The sequence below is a fragment of the Pyxicephalus adspersus genome, chromosome 5, assembly GCF_032062135.1.
Source record: "Pyxicephalus adspersus chromosome 5, UCB_Pads_2.0, whole genome shotgun sequence".
Classification (NCBI taxonomy): Eukaryota; Metazoa; Chordata; class Amphibia; order Anura; family Pyxicephalidae; genus Pyxicephalus; species Pyxicephalus adspersus.
In genome coordinates this window covers 63,274,181-63,296,617 of record NC_092862.1, presented here as the reverse complement: position 1 = coordinate 63,296,617, position 22,437 = coordinate 63,274,181, and the positions used below count along the sequence as shown (strand labels likewise).

Below are 22,437 nucleotides of genomic sequence, written 5' to 3'. Positions count from 1 at the left end.
TAACTTCTGGAGCAAGCTGTGCTTTGAAATGCAAAAAGAAACAACTGCAGAGTTTGTCTTGGTCATTAAAGTGTTACAACCAAAAGACTTCTTCTGCAAGTCATGCAAACCGCCCCCTCCCCCCATCAAGCCTATGTCCTGCACACAGGAGTGGGGAAGCCTGTTTGTATCTAGGAGTTGTCTGTATGTCAGATATCCTTTACTCAGGGACTACCTGTATTGTTCTGCACTTGTAGGGTCTTTAAAATATGGGAAGATGTGCATATAACACAAAGATGTATTATTCCTTTTTTGTTGCCCTACCATATACTTTTCTGCTCCCATTTTTTTCTTTTTTTCTCTATAAAGACGGACAGATGTCATCAGATCCACCAATCAGTCAGTTGGAACTGTCATGGTGATGAGTTTTTCTTTTTTCTTTTACACTTCTATTTTTTAAATTGACTTGGGACATATTTACATATCTCATTTACCCCTTTTGGTGAAAAATCTATGTTCAGAGGCTTTGCAGTGAACCCAAACAAGGTATCAAAATAGCCGTCCATAGCTTTATTGGATAAAAAATAAACTCTAAAATGTTTTAATGAATTTATCTAAAAAGTATTATTATTCCATCAGTCGTATTTAAAAAGATTTTTACTTGAATGCATATATCCAATATTCTATAGGCAGGGGTACTCTTAATTGTATCCATCAAGATAGGCTTAAAAATATTATTTGTTTTCAGGATTTCAACAAACACACTTTAAAACCAAAAGCTTTCTGCAAATTTTTAAATCAAATTAGTGCCTTATTTAAAAAAAAAATTAAAAAGATAATTAAGTGCTAAATATGGAAATGAGCATTGGAAACACACACCATATGTGTATTGCACAGCCCATCCCTCTGTTAAAAGTTTTCCTTGCCTAACACCATTGAAAAAAAATGCGGGCACAGATTGTTTCATTTCTATTTCCTTAATTTAAACAAGCAGGAAACCACCACTGATGAATTCTCAGCCAAATAGATATTATTTTTTGTGAAAATCACTGTATTTCTTACAGCAAATTATGTCCTCTGGAAATATTGTGGCCGAGATTTGGACCTGTCATTAAAACAGGCTTACATGGTGTGTTTTGTATTACCTTTAACAAAGGAAAATGCTGCCAGCCAAAAAAAATACAGATTGCACTGTTTCTCAACAGGCTTTTCTCTTTCACTGTTGGGGAAAGTTGCAGAGCATTGCAAATCTGTGTGTTCCAGGCCCCTTGTGACAAAGTAGTGGGAAGGAGTCCTGGAATGTTGGCACGGTTCTGGGAGTTTTCACCAGTGCTAAGAAAGCATGGTGTATGGGTTGTCTATACTGGCAGAATATGCAGCTTGCTTATTTCATTTCATTTTAAATATATAAACAAACTCCCAGCTTAGTCAGACATTTAACAAAAAACATTGCTTGCGGTCTGTCGGCTCATTTACTAAGCCTCTTACCTATTTGGATGAAGTCCTTAAAGTTCGGTTTACATAAAGGATTGAGCCCACTTAAATTTGAATCTCACTTTGAAGACATGTTGTTTCAATAGTTATTTAGAAGATTGTTCACCTTGTAGTACATATATCAATTTTTAAAATGTATGTGCCGGTAGAATCTATTTTTTTCTTGTTTTGGACATAGTGGGTATAGCTTAGACTAGTGCTATCAACCAGGGTTCTTCCAGAGGTTGCTAGGGGTTCCTTGAACAATGGGAAGTTTAGGAAATAGTAACTATACAGTAAAATACATTTTGTATATTTGTGTTATTTATGGAATATTCATGTATTTTCAAGCACTCACTAACAGGTTCTGAGTCTCATCAGAAGAGTGTCTAAACACTGAGCATATACACCATGCACAAACTCAAAGTGTGATGCAATTAAAAAAGCAAGTTGATTCAGTCAGCTTATTTAATATCAATACAAATTAGAATAGATCAACAGTAACAATCACATATTCTTAGGATACTTTACAAGAAATGTTAGTATTCCTTATTTATTGTTTCCATAAATCACCAGTTGTGCAAAGGTTTTGTGGCTTTTCAGTGCTGAAATCAAAGGAGAATTTCACCCTAAACACTCATGGTCCCTTGTCCTCACATTTACACTTAACCCTATCTCTTCCCCTTTCCAAACCCCTAATCAACACAGACTACAGACATTAAAATGTTTACATTTTCCCAATGAACAATAAAAGAGCTTTAAAACAGCCCATCTGTTATGACCTCTGCACCTTCGTTTTTTGTAAATGTATTACCTTTCAAAAATACTCATCCTACGTCACAGCAAAAAATACTAGTTTTCAGCTTAGAAACACCTGCTGGTTGTTTACAATAAAAAGCTGTCAGAATTCCAAGATTCTGTTCTTATGGAAAACACAGTGCCCCTGTTGTGGATTTTTAAAGAAAATTTCATCACATCTGGGCTCTCTTTATGCATTCACTATACATGCATTGGTAGGCAGAATGTAAATGAAAACACTAAAGATAGGAACATCTCTATGCTTTAATAATGTTTTAGTAATATTTATTGAACATTTGAGCTTTCGATCAAAACAGATAAATTGTTGGTTTAGTTTCACTTAATTAAATCTAATGTTTAACCCACTGGAATGCGTTGAAACACCAGCACCAGCATTGAAACAAAGCAAACATTCTGTGAAAAATGTTATTTTTTATATTAAAACAACACATTTTTTCTGCCCCATTTTTAATTTATAATGGTCAATGACTAAAAAGATCACTTCTACATCTACTTACTTTTTGTTTTCAATATTTTTATTCAGTAGGAATTTTTTCATTTTCAATAAAACAAGGACATATAAAAAAAACATAAAGTGAGAAGGAAATAAATAACTATGACAACCCATTGGTTGACAATCAGGAGCTACGGCTCACAACATAAAACACAAATTTTGCAACATACATTAACCAAGTGTGTGCACATAAAACAAAAATAAAAACTACACAAAAGGAAAAGGGAAAAAAAGAAAGAAATAAAAAATAGGGAGAAGATACGGGCTAGGGAGGGAAAGACCCAAGACCAAGTATTATCACTATTGTTAGTTGGGGTGACCATAATAAAAGGGCTCCTCATATAGAAAGTAAATCCATATTAAAGTCCCCAGGCAAATAATTGGTGATCCATGGCATCCATACCTCTTGGAAAACTCCCGAAGAATCACTCAGTTTAACAGCCAATAGTCCATTGATAAAGTATCAATTAATCTTGTGTTTCACTTGTTTCACAGTAGGGATAATCAAGGACCAAGCCTTTGCCAATGTTTGCTAACAGTGAAGATAAAGTTAAGAAGTTTAAAGCGTACCTATACTCAGAATTTTCACTTTACATAAAAGGGTAGAGAACCCCTTTATGTAGGGTAAAAATTCTTTTTTTTTCTTTTTTTTGTGCAACATCCTTTTTTTTAAAAAAAAAAAAAGGGTGCAGCACCATCCCTAATTCTTGGCCGCACAATGGGAGCACAAAGCCTCCCGGGATACCTACTTCAGGCACCCTGGGAGGCTTTTGGGCGCTCCTTCTACGCATGCCCGGTATAGTTACTGGGAAGATTCAGAACAGGTACAGGAGTCTTGGAAGAGCTGTCTTCTACAGAGCTGCTATTCTTCCCAGCCACAAAATTTGTTATCGCTTTCAAGACTCCAGAGTTGTTTAAACAAATCCCAAAATAGATGCATAAATAGCAGCGAACATTGCATCATATGAAGCTGTAAGAAAGATTACCAGATATGACAATTTGTGTCATTCCCATATATATGGGAAATGCTCCTGCAAACGAGTTTGTGTCTCGGCAGGGAGGGGGACATTGAGCGCACTAGATTTAGTATAGTTAACCGTATGACCAGATTAGGAAGAAAGAAATAGTAGTACTTGAGTGAGGTTAGGTAAAGAAATTATGGGGTTTGTATGAAAAAGGACATCATCAGCAAAAAGACACATTTTGTGATGATATCCACCAATGTTCAATCCCTTGATATCCAAATTTGACTGTAATATTAATGCCAGGGGCTCCAATGCCAAAGCAAACAACAATGGTGACAATGGCCACCCCTGACGTGTACCCCTGGCAATGGGAAAATATGCTGAGTGGAACCCTGCATATTGCACTGCAGCTCTAGCTACTTACTTTTTAAACTTTTTTTAAGGCATGATGGAAACGGTGGTCAGAAAAAATGGAAATAAAAGTGTCTAATCTTATCAATTTATCTGACTAATACTCTTTGATAAATACTTTCCTATCTCTGCAGAATATAACTCATGGATGGAATATAACTCGTATAACTGATAAATCATGATGACATAAAAACAGTATCTACATAAGACAAAAGGGATGAAATAAAAAAAAAAGCATGCGAATACTAAAGGTTAATATTATAGAAAATTTAGTTAATACAAAAAATGTACTAAAGCTAAAATTAACAATGTGCGTAATTCCCCTAAAAATGATTTTTTAAACAACAAGCTTGATTATCTTCTAAAGCAATGTCATGTATAGCACAAGCAGTATGTTGAAGATTCCTCAAGCATTAGGATTGCTTAGCCTATAATAGACAGTGGAAGCCTGTTAGAGATCAATGATTGACATTTCCTCAATAAGCTCTGTGATTTTACCTGAATTGTATTGTTTTTTTCCCTCAATACAGCATATTTCCATCATATTGTATGCTTGATCAGCAATTTTTTAAGCATTGCACCATTTAGTAAACTTGTAAAAATAAATGTTAACATTTGTGTAAACTTCGGGGAATCTAAGACTACCATCACCACTCTGTTCAACACTGAAGTGCTTCTAAACAGCAGCAGCTTCTAGAACTAACTAAATAAATACAACTACCGGGTGTCATTTAAAGGTAATCTAAAGAAGAACGCCACTCTAAAGTACAGGGCTGAACTAACCATGCTGCTAGGCCTGTACAAATTGTATTAATTCTTCCTTTATTATGTCAATCTCTGGATGTTTGTTTCTAGAAGGTCTTAACATAGTTCAGGAAATATGAAACTATTTCTTCTTTCTTCTGTTTGGTGATCTGTAAAGTTAGTTCCCATTAAAATTCAGACATAATTATACATCTTACAACACAATTTAACAGTACTTTTTACCAAAATTTTCACATAACACAAAGAGCAGGAAAGTTTTTCCAGTATTCCCCAGCGTTTAAACAGCGATTTAAAAATCCATGCTTGAAATTCCCATTTATTCCAATAGACCAGTGCAGCATTTGGAATGCCATGAATGTGGCATTTTGGGGCATTTCGGAGGCATGGCAAAGAAGAGTTTATATAGGGAAAATGCTTCCGAAATGCCCCCAAATCTTTAATATACGCTGATACAATAGCTGTATGGGCATTTTTAAGAGTTTTTGAATAAAGTCAGTGTAGAGCCTAATTGATGTTTGCCTAGGACAGCAATATAGGTAAATACAACCCTGTACTATAGGAAACAAAAATATTGCTCTTCTTATTTATTTGAAGATTGTATAAAATATAGTAATATTATCCAATTAGGTTTTGCCTTACTCAAAATGTTATTAGGTTGGTGTTGAATATTACCATGGACTGATCATTGAATTTAAACTTCCACATGTGGACAACTCCCACTTACTCTACTCTAGAGTCTAGACATAACGTCTCCATAATCATTTTTTATTCATAATCACATGTCCTGCCAGGTTTGACTTTTACAACATACAGTGCAATCCTTATTCTCATCTATTAAATACACATCAAATTCTTAGTTTCATACTTTTTATATATCTTGTCTCATAAGTATTCTATTGCCTCATCCAATAATGTCCTACTGTCTCTCTCAATAAATATTATATATCTTGGTATCTCAGGGGGACACCATAATGATTATCCAGAAGATCAGTAGAACTGTAATGGTCCCTGTTATTATACTGGGTTGTGCTCTAAGATTTCCCTGATGTCTGTATCTATTACACAAAATATAAATGCAATGAACCATATTGTTTATTCTTCCTTCATGGGAAGTATTCATTTACAACACTTTAAGTTTTGCCTGTAGCATAAAACCATGTCCACAACACTCCCAAAATTACATGTGCTCTATATCATAAAATAAGTTATAAATATATATATATATATATATATATATAAATATTGGTATAATTGCACAATTTTCATTCCTTAGTGTATCCAAGTGCACATATTTTCATATCTGATGCGTTATTTCAAACATTATCCAATCACAACACTCAAGGATATAGGTATTGTTCATTTCTGAAAAATCTTTTTAGTCCCTATTATGGAATAGTGTTCAATAGAATTTAATGGGGCTGTTATTTTACTCCCTGGCATGTTTCACTATCACTACAGGGGCCACAATTGCAGTGACAAATTTTTGTGACATTATAACGAAAATGTAAGAGGAAAATGAAAGCAGGGGGCTAATGGTACAAAAAGTTTTTGCAACAAAATTAATCTTTAAAAACATTGCTTGGGTCCAGAGTGACAAGACTTCTACCTAACAATGGACATGAGCATCATGACTAAATTTGGATTTTTTCCACTATATATGGTTAATAGTTTGTAGGTCAAGGACCCTAAAAAAAACTTCAAAATTTATATCAAAATGTGTCATTGAGCTGCTTTGAGCATCCTGCATATCATTCCTATCGTGTACATTTCAGGGTAAAAATTTTCTTTTTATCCACATTTTATTTTTATTTTATAAATTCTATACAATTTAGGGTATGCTTGAATAATATTTTCTTTTAATCTGCATTTTACAATGCTATATAATGTTTAGGATTTCTTTTATTCATATGTTCTCTTTATGTACATTTTATAATGCTTCATAATGTTTGAGATCTACTTGACCCGTGGCTTCTATTTCCTCTTTCCCCAGTTGAATACGATAAGGAGCTTTCACCCCGTCTAAAGCATCATAAAGAATTCAAGTTTAATCTGTCACAGATTCCAGAAGGAGAAGCAGTGACGGCTGCAGAATTCCGAATTTACAAGGACTGTGTCTTGGGCACCTATGAAAACCAGACTTTTTTAATCAATGTATATCAAGTTTTAACAGAACACAAAAGCAGGTATTTTATGATAATGTATTGTTTTATGTTAAGGTTATCCTGTTTGTTTAATAATTATGTTCTGGGTTGATTAGTATTATTCAGCAGTATGTTGTCAAAGAATTTACAAACATTCTTGTAAAAAGGTCATCCAAATGTATCTGAATGTTTAAAAACTTGCAACTGACGTTTGCTCCTCTTCCTAGCCATATGCAGAAAAATACATAAACACATATACATACATAACTTACATAAAGCTGAACTTTAGGATAAAGGTCTTTTTTTCCAAATAATAAAAGAGACAGCAGAAATGTAGACATTTATCACCCGTGTAATTATTGTTTTTAGCTGCTTTCTTTTTAAACTTTTGGGGGAGAATTAGGGATTTGTAAGTAATACGCAGATCTGTCTTGCATGCTGTTTTCTTGTACCTCTCATACAAACGTTAGCAGTAGATAAGAGCCTAGCATGTCCAGAACAGAAGCTCCAAGCAGTTCTTCTCTTTACTTCTTTTTCCTCATACACTCCTTTTGTACTGAGAAAAACTTTCCAATTTATCATCTCTAGTGTTTGTGCCACTAAGGGTTACAGCAAACTAAATAGTGTATAGGCTTGTGGCTGACTAAGCTTCCAGCTTTTGATTTTCAAGAAACCAAATATGAAAGGCTATGTTGCCATTCTAACAACAAAATACAAGCTCCCAAAGGGAGCACCACCGCATCATTATTAAAAAATTAAATTATAATTTAATACATTATCAATTACAGTATATCAAATGAACAACAACATAGATGGAATTAAATGGTAACAAAAAGAGTATCCTCCCTACCACCACCACCATCCTTATCTCCAGTAGTTTCTAGGCCAATAAAGCAGGGTTGCACAAAATCTACTGTATACTTTTTATGCACATTTACCTTCTTAGTCATGTAAAATGTACTGACTGAACTTCAGTATGAAATTTTTTTCTTTTAACAAAATTTTCTTTTTCAGTATTGATCAACTTAATCTAACCTTAAATCGGGACTAGTATAGAAGAATTTTGAATTTAAATTTACAATACTTTATTAGATATGATCATACAAAATTTTTTTCATCTATACAGTTTTACAATCTGTGGTTTTCATTCTGTGTAGTCATTTTCTTCTGTAAGGCATGTTAGTCTCATCTTTTAAAAGAAGACATGTGACACTTCATTTTTTCACACTTTTTTTTCACACAGCTGATGACAAACTGTACGAATTAAGTGAAATGACACACTGTCATATGTCATTCTACATCAGAGCATGTATGAATTAGTTGGTGTGGTAGCTCTGCTTTGGCATCAAGGCTAAGTAATAATGGAAGGAGATATAGTCAGATAGACAACATTACTGTCTGTGCAGGCTTAGCATCGGGGCAAAGGAAACGTAGGAAAGGTTGATGAGGCAGGCAGTGAAGTTGGGGTGCGGTTACCACTAGTACATGCCAGTTCATGCCAGTACACCACCGCATTGGGGGAGACTGTACATGTAGCATCTACCTAGGACAGCTCAATTGAAAATGAACGGGGCCAACAGTCAGGGGTTCAGTACCACTCATTGCAACCCATTGCCAAATTTGCAGATGCGGGTTCTTTAAGGACCAGCATTATGGTGCAAGTGGCCAAGTGGATGTCAAGTTGCTTGTCTCTGGGAGCTTTGCAGTATCCACTGTGGGTCTGTACCTCCCCTTAACATTAGTAACAGCGCTTATTGCTTGGCTAGAAAACATTACTTTTTGTGCAGGTTTATAGCATCAGGGTTGAGGCTAACAACAAGACTAAAAACATTTCTGTCTTTGCAGGTTTATTGTCAGAGTGAGGAATAAGTGCTACACTGGACACACGTTAAACATCAGAGACAGGACTTAGGACCAGGCTAGAAAACATTGCTGTTTGTGCAGGTTTATCCTCAGGGGCAGGACTTAGAACAAGATTTTACACCAATGCTGTCTGTGCAGGGTAACATTAGGGGCAGGGCTTAGAACCAGACAAGAAACCATTACTGTCTGTCGGGTTTAGTATCAGAGGCAGAACTATGCAGCTCCAGACTGGATAGTAGGTTTAGCATATTGGGCAGAGCTTAAAATCAGACTAGAAAGCATTGCTGTCTGTGCACCTTTATCCTCAGAGGCAGGGCTTATGCTAAAAAGAATGACACCAGAGAACAATGCTGTCTGTGCATGTGTTGCATCAGGGGCAGGGCTTGGTGCCGGACTAGACAGCAGTATTTGTGGAAAGTTTAAAAGACTGAATGCCTACCCTACCCAACCATTATTTCACAAAGATCAGTATACTAAACATTTCTCAAAGCATCACACAAACAGAATAGATATTTTGTCAACATTAATGCTGTTTTAACATCTGCAGAAGCTGATTTGGATACATATTTTATTTTCTCCCCGTGATTCATTAGGAATGTCATTTTGGGCCTGTTGGGAGTGTAGCACTCATAATCTTTACAAAAGGAAGTGCAGTAATAGAGGCAGCCAGCTTCATATTTGGAAGATTTACATTATGTTCTAGTGCGCTACATGTTAGCCAACTCGGAGCAGCTGCTCAGCGCAAACAAGGATACGGTTCTTGACATGTCACATTTAGTTAAGTACTTCAACTATATTTCACTTTCTTTGATGCTCTTAGGAATTTTGCATGAATTTAAAGCTGTTGTCTGGCAGATCTGAAGGCCAGGAATGTAGGGTCCTTGTACGACAAAGCAGTTATCAAGGCTAAATGAATCTGAGATGTGAGATTTTTATTTGGAATGGTTCTTACTCAGTGGATGCGCAATCACACTAATTGTCAACTCGGGACTTATTTATCAATTTTATTTTGGCAGCAAATATGCTAAAAGATTTCCAAGCTTTTCAAAGAGAGAAGTCAAAGAAATGTAATGTTTAAAGCAAAACTATATTAATATTATGATAAAAAGGCATCAAGCGCCAAGATGTATGCTAGATAGAGTTCCCATTAGGTACAGAAACTGAGAGACCTTATTCTAAGTTGTTTTTTCTGTTCTCTGTCTTTTTATCATTTTTTGAATGTGTTGTTGAAGATAAAATTAACCATAACTTATTTTCCATTAAAAATTTTATTTTGATTTCAATACCCAGTGTATGCAACACCAAATCTAAAGAAGCTCTCTAATCTAATGGTGACTTGTAATTGTAGTCTGTATCTTTTCATAAAATTGTTGATTGATCAAATCTTTACTTGGTTGCTTTACAAACGTTTGGAATTTCTTAAACATCTAGATCAGTTTTATATTGGGTATAAAGATATTCTTCTTTTGTTTTACTAATTTGTTTACAGAAGTAGTAAGTCTCTATTCTATCTCTGTTCAAAAAAGGCTAAATTGTCACACAACTATACCCCTTAAATCTATTGAATCTGAAGTTTGTCATTCTCAACTCATACACTAGACTGGAAACCTATACAAGTTCACAATGGTACCTGCCACGGTTTACCCTTTTCCTCATATCTATATTTATTGGAAATGAAATCCTTGGCAGTAGCTATCTTTGTTAATTCACCTTTTAGAGTTGTAAACATTGGAAATCAGGAATGTAAGCTAAGGCATAATGCAGATTAACTTTTAGATGTTTATATCCAAATGTACCCAATTGCTTTCCTCAGCATTTCGAAGGAAAAAAGACATTTGGAGATTATAGCAGTTTTGAAATTAACAGCCATAAATATAAATAGCAAGGCTTTCTGTCAACCATATGGCATGTTAGATGACATTATAAGTGTTTTGTTTTCTTTTAGCCTTAATTCAATATTTCATATGATTTGCCTTTTTTACTATTAGATGTTAATTAGGGGTTATATTGATAAATGTTTAGTGGTGTCTTGATTTACATGAGAGGTGTGCCAGAAACTGGAACTGTGGGGCCTAAGGTAAGTTTTATAAAGGAGCTGGAAAAATGGCTTTGTTATGAAAAGAAGTGAGCCATGATAAGTGGGTGTCACAATAACCAAGTAAGTGTCATGGCCAATAATGAGCCCCACGCCAGCAATGGTAATCCCCAGCAGTAACCCTCATGTGTCAGTGCCCACAATAACCTCCAATTTGGAGAAATATTCCTTGGCCCACCACTGTGAATCACTACAAAGAATATATATTTTTAGATATTGGACAATGAACAAGGTCCCACGGCAACACATGAGCACAGATTACTGATGAAAAGCTGTTTATTTCTACAGTTTACTGCAACTTACTAAAAAGATTGTTGTGAAGCTGTGCTGTGGCTCTTTCTCTGGCCAATAACTGCAGAGACACTTGCAATAAAAGAAAAGCAGTTTTTCTATTATCTATACTAGTCAACACTTTACTTTCTGGGATTAGGTACAAACAGAATTTTCAGATAAACATAAGATTACAAAATATGGTATATTTCTCTGCTCTAGACTGTCCATGAATGTGAAAGTGAACTTCAATTAAAATGAGATTAGAGAGTTCTTACACCAGAGCCTTTGAAGTAGTGTCAGCATAAGGGTTTAGCGGATTATATTTTTTATGACTATTTTTAATTAATGTTCAACTGAAGTGCTATTGATGCATAGCAATTGTTTTAACACTGCATTAATTGAAAGCTTTGAGCTTTAGCCAGAAAATTTGAAGATGTGATTTAAGTCGTGTCCCTTCTGCTACAATTTAGGGGTTGTTTGTATGTGCACTCTGTTTGTTTTATTAAGTGTTTTTTACATTAGCATGGTTCAGAGCAGTGATTTCATCTCAAAATACAAACTGCAAATACAGTTTTAAATACAGTATGTTTAATGTTGTAGATAAAAGAAAAAACATTATTTATGGCATTAGCTTTGAAATTACAGCTACCCACACTCACAAACTCACTCTATAGATGAATTATAAAATTTCTATTTAAATGTCCCTTCAATAGTTTAGGGCCATTTTTCTCAACCTTTATAACATGGGGGAACCCTTAAAAAAACTTTCAGGTCTTCAGGGAGCCCTTGGTATAGATACTATATCCAAAACTCATAATATATTAGTGTGGTGGTCAATAGAAATAATACCTCCTACATTACTTGCTATTGGGAACAATGTATGCCTTGCAGATATCAAAAAAGATCATTGTTGTCACCTAAACTGACCTGAGAGGCACAAATTGTTCATTGATCAAGGAGCCCCCAGCAACCTCAGGAGGAACCCTGGTTGAGAAACACTGCTTTAACAGAATGAAATACAGAAACGTAGGAGCATTCAAGTTGTTTTACTAAAAAAATATTGGCTTTTCACTTAGCAAAGTTGAATATTCCTTTGCAAGTGATAGCAACAGCCTATATTCTTTAGTAAATAAACACCATTTTATTTTATTAGTGCACATACTGTATATACATGACTTCCACTTCAGAAAAGCCTTCTGATAAGAGGCAAATTACTGGGAAAGCACAACCAATATATGCTCTGCTTCTTCATGTTTTTGATTTCTGTTTGCTATAAACTGCTTCTGACTTACATGATACTGCATTTTTTATTGTGTCCTGTAGGGTATTGAACGGAGCTAATAGCGTTCTTAATTGACTGAAAAAGTTCAACTTCTAGGGAAATACACATACTACAAACCAGCATATTACATATAAAACCATATATCCATAGTTGATCCAGAAGAAGGCAAAAAACCCTTTAAAAATCATGGCTTAATTTAGTCCAACGGGAGAAAAAAATTCCTTTCTAATCATGTGAGGCAATCGGATGTTCCCTGGATCAACAGTCTCTGGTGTCATTCTTTTTAAACTTTTAATACCCAGTTATATTCTGTGCTTCTAGAAAAGCATCCAGCTTTTTCTTAAAGCAATCTATAGTAGTTGCTGAAACTACTCCCTGAGGGAGCCTATTCTAAATTTTCACAGACCTTACAGTGAAGAATCCCTTCCTTATGCAGAGATTAAACTTTTTACCTCCAGGTGCAAAGAATGCCCTCTTCTTCTTTGTAATGATCCTAAAGTGAAGAGTTCTCTATAAAGACCACCTATATATTTATACAGGGTGATCATATCCCCCTTATATATCTCTTCTTTCGTTGTCCTTCTCTGCACTCTCTCCAATTCCACAATGTCCTTTTTGTGAACTGGTGCCCAAAACTGGACTGCATATTCCAGATGTGGTCTGACCAATCCAAGGCAGGATTATGTCTCCATCTCTGCAGTCTGTTCCTCTTTTAATACAAGAAAGTACTTTTGCTAGTTTTAGAATTTTCAGCTTGGCATTGCATGCTGTTATTAGGTCTATGATCTACCAGAACCCCCAGATCCTTTTCCATTATTCATGTATTGCCCCACAGACTGTATACCATTGTTGACATGTAAATACATGTGTGTGTATAAGATGTTCCAAAAAAAAAAAAAAATGTGAGAAATATTTATATGTGGAAAAATCAACTTCAAACATACAAAATTTAGTTCACGCACTGCTTAGGAAATGACAGCAGCATAATAATCCTGATGTAGGGGGTACATATAATATTTTCTTGGCGGTAAGAAGGATGTAATGTGTTTGTGGAGCATGTTAGGGGGGATTTGGGGAAAGGTACAGTAAATATATATTTAGCGGTGTGTTTTGTTTTGTGCTTCTTATTTTAACTAATTTAGGATTATCTAATCAATTATCCTAAAGAGAATTTGGAATTCCTTAGGTTAAATATTTTATTATACCAACCAAAACATTTTCTGTCTTTATACATCTGTAAATGTAATGGGTTGGCTTCTGTTTTGTTTATTTACTCAGCAATCATTGGTAAATTGGAGAACATTTCATTTTAGCAACAGGCTGTTGGTTTGTAACATTTAATGGATCAAGTTCTAAGAAAAGTTTGATTGTAAAGGTGAAAACACTTTGAAAGGGACACAAACAACATATTGAAAAAAACACAAACTATGTCCTTCACAGAAATAAAATGTCAATATTTATTAGGTCTATATCATGTACATTTTTTAAAAATGTAAAAATTAGGACACAGGGCAAATGGAAAACATTTTTTATAGGGTAGGACGGTGAACTTTTGACAATTTTGATTGGTGCCTATGGTTTCCTGTCCTAATGATGACTGCACTTCCCTTGTGGTATACAGGCATGAAAGGGACAAGAAGTAAGAAAAAATCCTCCAAAAAATGTCACATAAACTTCTCCATGCTCTACCAACTAAAAAATCCCTGTGGGAGTTAAACTATACCTTGAAGCTGTAATATATATTTGTTTTGCAGCCTAATTTGGAACTATATACTAAGATTATCTTGTTTTGTTTAAAAAACAGAGAATCTGATTTCTTCCTCCTGGATACTCAGACAGTATGGGCTTCTGAGGAAGGTTGGCTTGAATTCGACATCACTGCAACCAGCAACTTATGGGTAATGAATCCACGGCGCAACCTTGGACTACAGCTTAGTGTAGAAACCAGAGATGGTAGGTTATGACTGCTAAAACAGCTTGGATGGTAATTTGGACATGCACTTGTAATGTAGTATAGGTATAATTTCCTCTAAAGGTATTTTAAAGTACAAATATATAGCAAGCGAAAGAATATCATACAATAGTATATATTATAATAAAAGTTAAATCCTTAAAATGCACACTAGAGATAACCACAAGCTACAGCTTTAATAAAGACTTTTTTAACTTGAAATAAATTTTGGATGCGCGATATGAAGGCTTTTATACTAACACTTATCCTTAAACAACATGGTGCTCCGGAGAAAAATTGGCATTATATGTTTGCCAGCAACCACACAGTACTTACACTGGCTAGTTAAGTAATAAAATACAGCCATAAATACCACAATCCTATACCACAAGGGTTTTACAGTGGTCAAGTCTTCCAAGCACGGTAAGGATAAGTGCGATGAAATCTCCTTGTTTGTATGAGGAGTTAAACTCTATTCCATATTACTACACAAATGAATCATACATGGTACTTCCTTTTTTCTTGTCATTGCTTTTTTGACATTGTCCAGTCATTTTCCAATGTAATTTCTAATGTCAGCTTTAACAAATGTATTTCTTTTAGTTTACTTGTCAAAAAGGTAAAAAGTAATAGAAGAATTATTAGAATAAATATTACATAGTTATCTTAAAAGCCTAGTTAGAATATTAGTTTACTAAAGCTCTCCAAGGCTGGAGAGGATACACTTTCATCAGTGAAGCTGGGCGATCCAGAAAACCTGGAATGGATCTGGTCCAGGATTGAAAACATTTGCTAACAAATAGCAAATGACTTTTAGGAAATCCATTCAAGGTTTGCTGGATCACTCAGTTTCACTGATGAAAGTGTATTCTCTCCAGCCTTGGAGAACTTTGAACAATCAGGCCCAATGTCTTTAAAACATAGTTTGTATTAAAATGTAAACATTCTACATGTAACAAAAGCTGACAATGTTTAACCACCTGGGCGTTTCACTGATGTCTGGATTTCTGTACCAAAAGTTTAAAATTGTAGACCTGTAACTTACAGAAATATGTCCGAACAAGGGTCCAGTGGATATCCTGAATATAACAAAGTTTGAAACACACAATCATGTAAAAAAAAAAAAAAATAACTTTAATAATAAAATTAAATAAAAAACAAAAAAATCAGCTTAAACAAGAATTCATAAATAAATAAAAAATACTGAAAATGCAATAACTCAGTATACTGTATAGTACTATATTTTTCTAAAACACCTCCCTAGGGTGGTAAATTTTAAAACAGTCCAACGTCACATACCTATAGACAAAACCATATAAATATATTTTGTATTGGATTGTATACAGGACTTTGTATTGAATCCAATACAAAATATTTGAATTTCCCGCTACGACCCGTCAACGGGCGTATGCACTGACATCATCAGGAATCGACGAGGGACGCGTATGCGAACGGCAGGAGTTCTAATTCTTTCCGTACTTCCATGCAAAAAGCATTACATTTTTTGCATGGAAATTTATTTTAGATTGTAGGCTATAATTCTTAGGCATAACTCACCGAAATATGTCCAAAATTAAATAAATTTAATAATAAACTTTAAAAAAATTTTTTTTATAAAACATTATAAAAAAAAATCTTTAAAAAAAAAATAGTGTATAATGTAACTGTGCAGTAGCTTTTATAATATATATATAATACAATTATATATATATTATATAAAGATTTCTTTGTATTGGACTCAATACAGCTTTTTTGTATTGAGTTCAATACAAAGTTATTTGAATTTCCCGCCCCGCCCGCACCGACGCTTGCAGCGACATCACCGGGAAACCCCAGAGACAGCGTGTGCAGTGACGATCTCCACACGCTTGGAGGACGGACGTCTCTGGAGGAACTGCGGGAACAGGGTGTTTTTTTTTCAGTTCCAATCCGATTATCATACAATGTTGTATGAAAATCGGATTGCACTGTAACGCTTATATTTTTAGCTACCCCAAACCTGGTTCGGGGTAAACGATTGTGGCAAGTTTTCTTACCCCGAACCAGGCTCGGGGTAAACGCCCAGGAGGTTAAAGGGGAAGTAAACCCAAAACTAACCCAAAACAATAAAATCACACTTACCTTCAATTCCGCAGATCAGTCTGTCCGTCGGGAGTTTTCTTCCATCAGGTCTCACGGTATCCATCTTCAGCCTGGCACAGAGGGAGCGCCAGGCTCCCTCTTCCTACGTCATCTGATCCTGCACTGTGCAGGCACAAGATTGGGTGATGTGGATTGGGAAAAAATTTGCCATCCTTACTGCCTTTGCAAGAGATCGGCAATTTTTTTCCCTTGATGAAAGGGCTCTTTCTCGCATCTTGGGCATGTGCAGAAGGAGCAGCCAACAGCCTTCTGGGATGCGTATCCCGGGAGGCTCTGTGCTCCCATTGATTCCTAATCGCCAGGGGTGCCCACACTTTTTTTGCTTGGGAGCTACTTTTTAAAATGACCAAGTCAAAATGATCTACCAACTATTAAAAGTTAGACTTAATAACTCCTGTGCGTGGTAGAGTTTATTTTAAAAAGCAGGGCTCCATCTATTCATGTTGCCTCTGCGATCTACCCCCTGGCTTAGGCAATCAAGAATTAAGGGAGTGGTGCTGCACCCTTTTTTTTTTTTTTTTTTTTTAAAGGGTGTTGCACTTGAAAAAAATAAACACAATTTTTACTTTGAATAAAAGGGTTGTTTACCCTTTCATGTAAAGTGAAAATTCTGAGTTTAGGTAAGATTTAAGCTCTTTCACAGCTTTCCTTGAATTACACAAACTCTAATAAAAAAAGTAAAAAATAAGTAAATAACACAATATTGGTATTCAAACACATGGCTGAAGCAGGCAGAGTTAAGATTTCAGAAAGAAAATTCTTGAGGGATATGGGACTGTTGTACTAGCCATGAGACTAACACATTTCTTTAAATGAGCGAAACAAACCAGATTACATTGAAAAGCTGGTATTTGTTGAACTTACAAGTGAGCAGCACCTGAACAAATGCTACCACAAGCTCCCATTTCAAGGCAGGGGGTATGTTTACCTGCTGGTAAAATTTTAGAAAATTTTAGTCACCCACATTTTAGAATTGTTTGGTCAGAGTGCTGTCTTTTGAGCAGGCAATTGCTGACTAAGAAAATAAAAAGTAATGGCATATGTATTTGTGGGAAAGGGCAAGAGACTTTTGTATTTATAAAATTTTGGAAACAGATTTTATTTGCTGGCATGGAATAAAAACAAGATATGTTGCTTTAAGCATGTGCAGTGAATTTGCCGCTCCTATATCTATTTTGCAGTTATAACTAGTGGACTTGTTTTAGTAATGTTTTTACATATTTAAACATTACAAGGACAAGACTTGTTAGGTGTGACTAGTTACTGCTAGCTATATCTTAACCTGGATAAATAAACCTTAAAAGATATGTCATTTATTACTAACTTGTTAGTAATAACTGGCTCGGCAACTACTACTATTAATCCTTTACTATAGAAATGTGTCAATTATAAGTTGATTAAGAACTGTAAAAAAATGCTGTATTCCTTGAAATGTCTGTCTATGAGAGACCTACTGGGCTAGCTCTTCAATGCTGCTTTACCAAATCATCAAATCAGAATTATGTAAATTGATAGAAGGTAAATAATTCCTTTTCATGCCCACCAGCATCTTTGCTTATGAAGTATTTCAAGAATTTCCTTCCTATACATTTTATTCTATTTGATCATCTGTTATATATACCCAGATCATTTAACAGCTGTAATAATATATTTATAATACTATAGTTCCTTTACATAACAAATGTACTCATCTTTCATTTGGCTTCAGGTCAGAATGTAAACACAAGAGCTGCTGGTCTGGTTGGCAGAGATGGCCCATACGACAAACAGCCATTCATGGTAGCTTTTTTCAAAGCAAGCGAGGTTCATCTGAGGACAGCAAGATCTGCAACAAGCAAACGCAAGAACCAGAACCGCAATCGCTATTCTCACTCACAAGATGTGTCAAGAGTATCCAGTGTTACAGGTATTATGCTTTATTCCACATATTAGGATCGGGCTGTCTGAATTGACCTATACATAGGCTGATGTATCTTTCTGTGAATTACCATGCAAGCATATGAAGACATTAGTGACACCTAGCTCCTCTATTCTCCATGAAACATTCAGATCACTCACAAAACAACACAAGTATTGTACTGTTACTCCCAATTTCCCCTGTCTTATATATGGCATTGGACATGTTGTGTGGGCTCCTTGGAGAAGGTTGCAAGGAATTCAAAGGGGAGCAAGATATCATAAAAGGAGCTGTTACTGACTCACCAAGCAATGAAATGTGTATGTGCCAAGCTAAAAAGCATACTATAAAATAAATATGAGCACTAAAGGTACTTTTTATAAAACAGGGAATCAGACATTTCCTGTTGGGACCGGGGAATGTTTGAGGGAATGTCAGATTTCCTGTTTTATAAAAAGAGCCCAAAGAGATATATTTAAAAAAGCAGTCTACAGACATTCACTGCAGGTGACTTCAGGTGCATATGTTTAAAATTACAAAAATTGATTTACGTGCAGTGAATGTTTGGTGAATAGCACATTCTCTGCATTAGACCTATGCCCCTTAGACTTTGTCTAAAAAAGTATATGCACTTATGATTAAACTTATATCCAAGCTCCAGAGATTCGAAACTCAAACACTGGCTAGTGTTCAAATTAGCATGCAGCATGTGAGCATGTACACAAAAACCTACCATTAAATCTATTCGATTTGCCTTGTTTCTGGGAATGACTTTTTCACTTCCCAGTTGTTGCCATTAGTTCTAACATTTGCCACATCATCATTGTCATCCATTGGTGACAAAAATGTAGCAAGAGACCATCCAGCAGAAGCTCAGTTCTATGTAAATAAAAGTATAAACTCAATGCCTGTGTTCTTCATGTCAACAGGGCACAGCTTGTGTACTTTATGTAACAGTTAATTTCATTTATTAATTAAAGGAGAAGTAAATAAGTATAGATCTATAAAACCCCCCTAATAAATATTTATGTGTTCATTGCCAGCACTTAACTTAAGAGGGGTTGTAGGAAATCTAAAATTGCTTCAGATGTATAAATGAGATGGAAAAAAAGACTTGTATAGCCAGAATTTGTTTCCTTTAAAGTTAAAACCCAGTGTCACCAGCAAGAGGAACAGCTGCTCCTTGTCACCAAAATGGTTTTTAATTTAATCATTCAAAGTGAACTATTTCCAAAACATCAGGAGCTTGTTTTAGCCACCAAGAGAGCTACAGTAAGCAGGACAAGATGTTAATATGAACTGCAAGTCCTGTTGATTGAATTAAATTAACTCATAGCCTCTAAGTATTTAGATCTACTTATAGCTTCTATGGGTTCAATCAATTTTTTAAATTCTAAACAGAATAAAACATTTTTAGAAATTCACAATTTAATAAATATATTTAATGCTTAGTGGATGCTTTCTGGACTTGAACTGCTTAAGGATCCTTAGAATGAGAGAGACTGTTAGGCAAAGGCAACCTGAAGATTTGTTTCTTTTGTTTTTGTTTTTTTTTTTGCTTTTAGAATATCTAATCATGCAAAATACATATGCAAAATCACTTTAAATCTCACAGCTATTGAAACATTTGCAATTTTAGTTCATATAACTGACTTCTGTGCAGATTTTCAAAATATTTTATTGAAGGTATGTAATCATTGAAAATTATTAGATTTATATACAGTTCTCATAAATAGATCTGTCTTGATATCAGCTTTCTATGATCCTCTGTAAAGCAGTAAGACCATGGGGTAAGAAGGATCTGTGGATTTTAGTGTTGATAGTCTCTCTTAAACTTAATAAAACGTATTAGAGTGCTGGTACTCCTCCTTTTGTCCAATCAGGGGACAATAGTGTCCAGTTACCAACCTGTATTGCAGTGGAGGAAAGTGAGGTCACTAACCTAACAATGCCATCTGGCAGCTCTAACTAGGCTCCAAAAGTAGCTGAATAGAATTCCTAAATTTTCCCCTTTACAATTCCCAGCAATATTGGAGTCTACTTAAAGTCTTTTCTCATTTGCATATAACATTTATTACCTTTATTGCTGATCGACATATTGAATTACCAATGAAAGGTAATCTGGTAGTCTCTGTTGATGCATATATGTATCATCAACATGCTTACTTTGAAAATACATAAATAGATTTATATGTGTATGTAAATATTATTTATAAAGTGTCAACATATTACACAGCACTTTACAAAGTTCATTGTCATAAAGAGTGGATAAAAAACATCATTCAATCAATTATTTTGTCACATAATGAATAGAAATAGAAATAAGCAACCAAATCAAAATTAGATTTACCTTTGATTATACATATTTTATCTAATACTCATTTTGTTGGTAAATACCCAAAATTATGTTTTACAGCTTTTTATCTATTTATTTTTGGTGAGTAAATGCTGTCTAAGACTAGAAGGGGGTTAGAGAACACATTTGTGACAAATTGAACTTTTTTAATATGCAGATTGTTGGAGCATGGTCATGCCATGATCATCATGTACAACTAACTACTACTAATACTAAAATCCAAGTTAATGAAGGGGGCCACACCAATTACAAACAGAATGACTAGTTAGGACCAGAGCTTTTAAATGAAATAACAAAGGTCTGCAATTGAAATTTTTTTTTACAAAGTTTACAAAAACAACCTCTATTTTTTTCAACCTCTAAGTTTTCCCACAAATCGCCATATTCAGCTTGGCCATTTATTTTTTATTTCCTGATGGTCTGTACTTTATTCACACAGGGTATTTCTATCTTTCCTAACAAAAAAGATTGAATATTTTTAATTTTCAACCAGTAGGAGTCATGAGAGAGCAATAAGACAATGGGCGCATAAATGCTTTCAAAGACAAAGGAACAAGATCTAAATTGCTGTGCTCTCGTGAATATGGCTACTCAAGGTTGTCCCTACTCCTGGTTGACAGTTTTTGTTACATATGTGAGAAAAATCACTTCCTTCTTTAAAAAAGTTTACTTTGCATATTTGGGAATGAAGCTCGTAATAAGGACAAGTCATGGGCTCCACAAAAAGCCTGCTGTACTTGCTTGGAATAGCTGGTGAGAGCCTCACAATCACAGCGATGACTGCTACTTTTGCTTTTGCAACATCTACGGGTACAACTTGAGAAACAAAAAGAAATTTTGTACCCAAACTTCTTATCTACTATGCGTCTTGTTCCTCATGGTCCTGGTATTCCTGTGCCAACCTTTCTGAGTTCCTTAGAAGATGTCTCTATTCCTGATGACACTAAATAATTTAATCATAGATATAGATCTTTCTAAGAAGTCCGCAGTGTTGCTGAGGAAAAATAAATTGTTGTCACCAGGTACTTAAATTTTGTTAAATATTATTCTTAAGACAGTGAATTGGTGTACTACAACGATGTTCCTAGGCTGATGAAGTTCAATTTGGTTGTACAATTTGATGAAATTGGAAGTTGTTCATTGACCACTCCTTATAAAAAGGCCATATGTGCACTCATTGCAGGCATTTAAAAGTTAAGAGTGGCATTGGAAACTGGAAGTAAATATTTTGTCAGGGTGCATCTCCTGAACCAAAGAGCGTAACTTGGGATCATGAAGCAGTTTGTAAAGGCTGTATCAAGAAAATGCTTGTGCATAAATACCTAGGAAACAAGTTCCCGGCATTGTCAGAAGCAAAGTTGAAAGAGGGAGTATTCATCGGTACTGAAATCCACAAACTGATGAAAGATCCACAGTTTGAGACAAAAATGGATAGGAAGTAAAAAGCAACTTGACTTTCATTTAAGGAAGTGGTCACCAAATTATTTGGTAACCATATGGACCCAAAGTTTGAGGCCATCGTTAAAAACATG

At 35.0% G+C, this 22,437-nt stretch overlaps 1 protein-coding gene across 1 annotated transcript in view; it reads left to right on the top strand.

The window, feature by feature from the left end:
• Positions 1-22,437, top strand: part of BMP6 (bone morphogenetic protein 6) — an 81,220-nt gene that overhangs the window by 47,581 nt on the left and 11,202 nt on the right. The window contains exons 2-4 of the mRNA XM_072411732.1: positions 6,896-7,088; positions 14,364-14,512; positions 18,361-18,558. Coding sequence (XP_072267833.1) covers positions 6,896-7,088; positions 14,364-14,512; positions 18,361-18,558 — 540 coding nt within the window. The remainder of the gene's footprint in view (positions 1-6,895; positions 7,089-14,363; positions 14,513-18,360; positions 18,559-22,437) is intronic.